Here is a 2,960-nt window from a genome sequence, read left to right on the forward strand (position 1 = left end):
TGTGCTTAGCACAGCTGGAGCTTCTCGTCACAGCTGTAAACGAAACAATTAAAAATATCATTTGTGCTCATCAGCAGTGTCCCACTGGCTTCCCTCAGCACTAATCCTCACACTCACTGCCTTTGATAGAGCCATTAGTCAAATCCTGCTCCTCTTCTGAGCAGGCTGCCCATACTGATGAGTACCCCATTTTAAGGGAAGGGGAAGAGCCTTCCATCACTTCAGACACAACCTATTATTTGTTTCCACCCTTCTCTCAGAGGCAGAATGGACATCAAGGAGTATTTCAGCAGAATTTCTTACCAGGGCTCTTATGATAAGGCGGACCTGGCTACCTTGACGGATATATTCCAGCACCACATCCGAGCAGTCCCTTTTGAAAACCTCAGCATCCACTGTGGGGAAAGCATTGAGCTGGACCTGGAAGCTACTTACAACAAGATAGTGAGGAAGAAACGTGGGGGCTGGTGCATGGAAAACAACCATCTTTTATCTTGGGTCCTGAAAACCCTTGGCTATGATGTCACCTTTCTGGGATCAAAAGTTTATGTCCCAGAGTACGATGCCTACGCAGATGAGATCGATCATCTGCTGCTAAAAGTGGTGCTTGATAACAAATCCTACATTGTGGACGGTGGGTTTGGGATGGTCTACCAGTTGTGGCAGCCATTGGAGTTGATTTCAGGGAGAGATCAGCTGCAGACTCCTGGGATCTTTCGATTCCTGGAGGAGAGTGGGATCTGGTACCTCGAGAAGGTGAAAAGGAAGCAGTGGGTTCTCAACAAAAGTGTCTCCACTTCCCATAACGTGGAAGAAGAAGTTTGCCGTCGGGTTTATCTCTTTACCCTTCAGCCACGAGACATCGAGGAGTTCAGAGCCAGCAACACCCAGCTGCAGACAGCACCAGACTCGCTGTTTGTCACCAAGTCTATGTGCAGCCTGCAGACCACTGACGGTGTCTGGGCTCTGGTGGGCTGGAAACTCACTGAGATAAAGTACAATTATAAGGATAATATGGATCTGGTGGAAATCAGAATCCTTGCAGATGAAGAAATGGAGAAAACACTGAAAGAGAAATTCAATATAACACTAGACAAGAAATTTGTACCCATTAACACAAGCAGGTTGTCTCTGTTTTAACTCACTGTCTGAATTATAATTCAATCCAGTGGCATTACATGCAATCCTTCCCCCTGTTTCTGACAACCATCTAAAGGTTAAGCTTTCTCTTTCCATCTACAGCAGCGTAAGGCAGAACATATCAGCATGAATCTGGAAAAGAAATTGATTTTCACAACTGCTCCTGCATCTCTTTTTGGTTTGGGTACAAATAATTTTTTCCTAGCTCAATCGAATCACTCCCCTTCAGTTTGTGCTTAGCTGGAAGCAGACTCTGCCCATTCCCTACTCCTTTCATCTCTTAAAAGCTTTTCCAAATACACCCAGAGTAGCGGGGCAGAGCCACGGAGCTGTGTATGACTCTTTCTTTATTACTTTGAGCTGCCACCTGGGGAAAATCCTACCCACCTCTTAAATGAACATCATATTATTTTTTGACTTTAATACCCAGAAAAACAAAGACATCCAGTGCTGACTTCCTACAGTAAGCCATAAGCCTGTCCTTTTTTTGCTTTTGCACTTACCACACCCTCTCAGGTGGCAGTTGGGCAGTCCCACGCCTGTGCCACGCTGTGCGAATACTTATTGACGGCCTAAAATTGATGGTGAGAAATATTAGTGGAGAATTCTGTCTTGTTTCAGATTTTACACAACTCCTGTTCACTGACATAACCAAACAGCAGTATTTCTTTGAACTGAAAGCATCTCCCATGCTCCTCTTGTCAGAGTGCTACTCTTCTCTGATTATTATTGCACATTAATCATCGCGGCTGAACTCAAAACACATGCGCAAGATTATTTTTTTCTGAAACATATCTGTTCTACTGAGGATGTGTTTGCAGTGATACTAATTATATTGATATAAGGAGAAACGATGATGAATCTTAATCAGATACCTAAAGGCTAAGATTTTTAGTATGAGAAATTACTCAAATGTAATCGCTTTGCCCTTTGAGATGCTGCTTGATGTTCCTTTATGTACAAATCATGGAAGCATTACAACTATGCACTTATAATTAAGTAAATTATATAAGTGAATTGCCATTAAATAAAAAAATCAAGAATTGTGAAGTGGAAGTATCCAACTGTATTTTTTTTTCCTCCAAATTACAGCATGTAGTCCCAAAGTAAAAAATTTCATTAATCAGTGCAGTTGTCCTGATTGTTTGCATGTGCTAATATTTTGCAGCTAAGGCTTTTAGAGATACTTGCTGACCCTGTTTTGTTGTTGTTGTTGTGCAATATGTGCAGCTTTCTATAACCAGTAATTTATAGTTACTATAAGCTGCTGCTATTCTTCACTTTCAATATGTATTTCAGGAGACACAGTGAGTTCTTCCTGGAATCAAACACATCTCTGTGCTTGGCTGCATGTGTGCAATAGTTCCTTATAGTGCATGAGACTCCCCCTTCCTACAGGGAAATGAAAGTTTAATGTCTGACCCTGTAGTGGAATGAAGAAATAAAAGAGGCTTCTTACAGTATGGACCAGCAGCTTGCAACACAGATGGTCAGAAGAATCTGTCCCAGGATCTGGCTTGCCTGCAAGCTGTATCCTTCTTCGATTCCCACTTTAGTGGAAGATTTAATGGAGCTAAACTCAGTGGATTTCTCTGTGAGCAGCCTGCCAGCTGGGACAGAGCATCAGGATGGAGGTAAAATCAGGTCTTGCAGAGGTCTGGGACAGGAGAAGGTTGATGCAGAGCTAAGAAGCTCCATCATTTTGGGAACAGACATGGGAAACAGCAGAAACAGCTGCATGTGTTCCTCTGCCCATGTTTGAGTGTTTCTTGTGCGTTAGGCTGTTTCATAGGCTGAGGGGAAGGAGCAGAGCATTATGT

General features: G+C 42.8%; 1 protein-coding gene across 1 annotated transcript; it reads left to right on the forward strand.

Annotated features, from left to right (window-relative positions):
* Window positions 1–264: 264 nt before the first annotated feature.
* On the forward strand, window positions 265–1,140 carry LOC103777207 (arylamine N-acetyltransferase, pineal gland isozyme NAT-3). The gene has a single exon (XM_008944751.1). The coding sequence runs from the start codon at window positions 268–270 to the stop codon at window positions 1,138–1,140; it is 873 nt and encodes a 290-aa protein (XP_008942999.1). The 5' UTR covers window positions 265–267.
* The last annotated feature ends 1,820 nt before the right edge of the window (window positions 1,141–2,960 follow it).

This window comes from Merops nubicus, unplaced genomic scaffold (assembly GCF_000691845.1).
Source record: "Merops nubicus isolate BGI_N331 unplaced genomic scaffold, ASM69184v1 scaffold12627, whole genome shotgun sequence".
Lineage (NCBI taxonomy): Eukaryota > Metazoa > Chordata > Aves > Coraciiformes > Meropidae > Merops > Merops nubicus.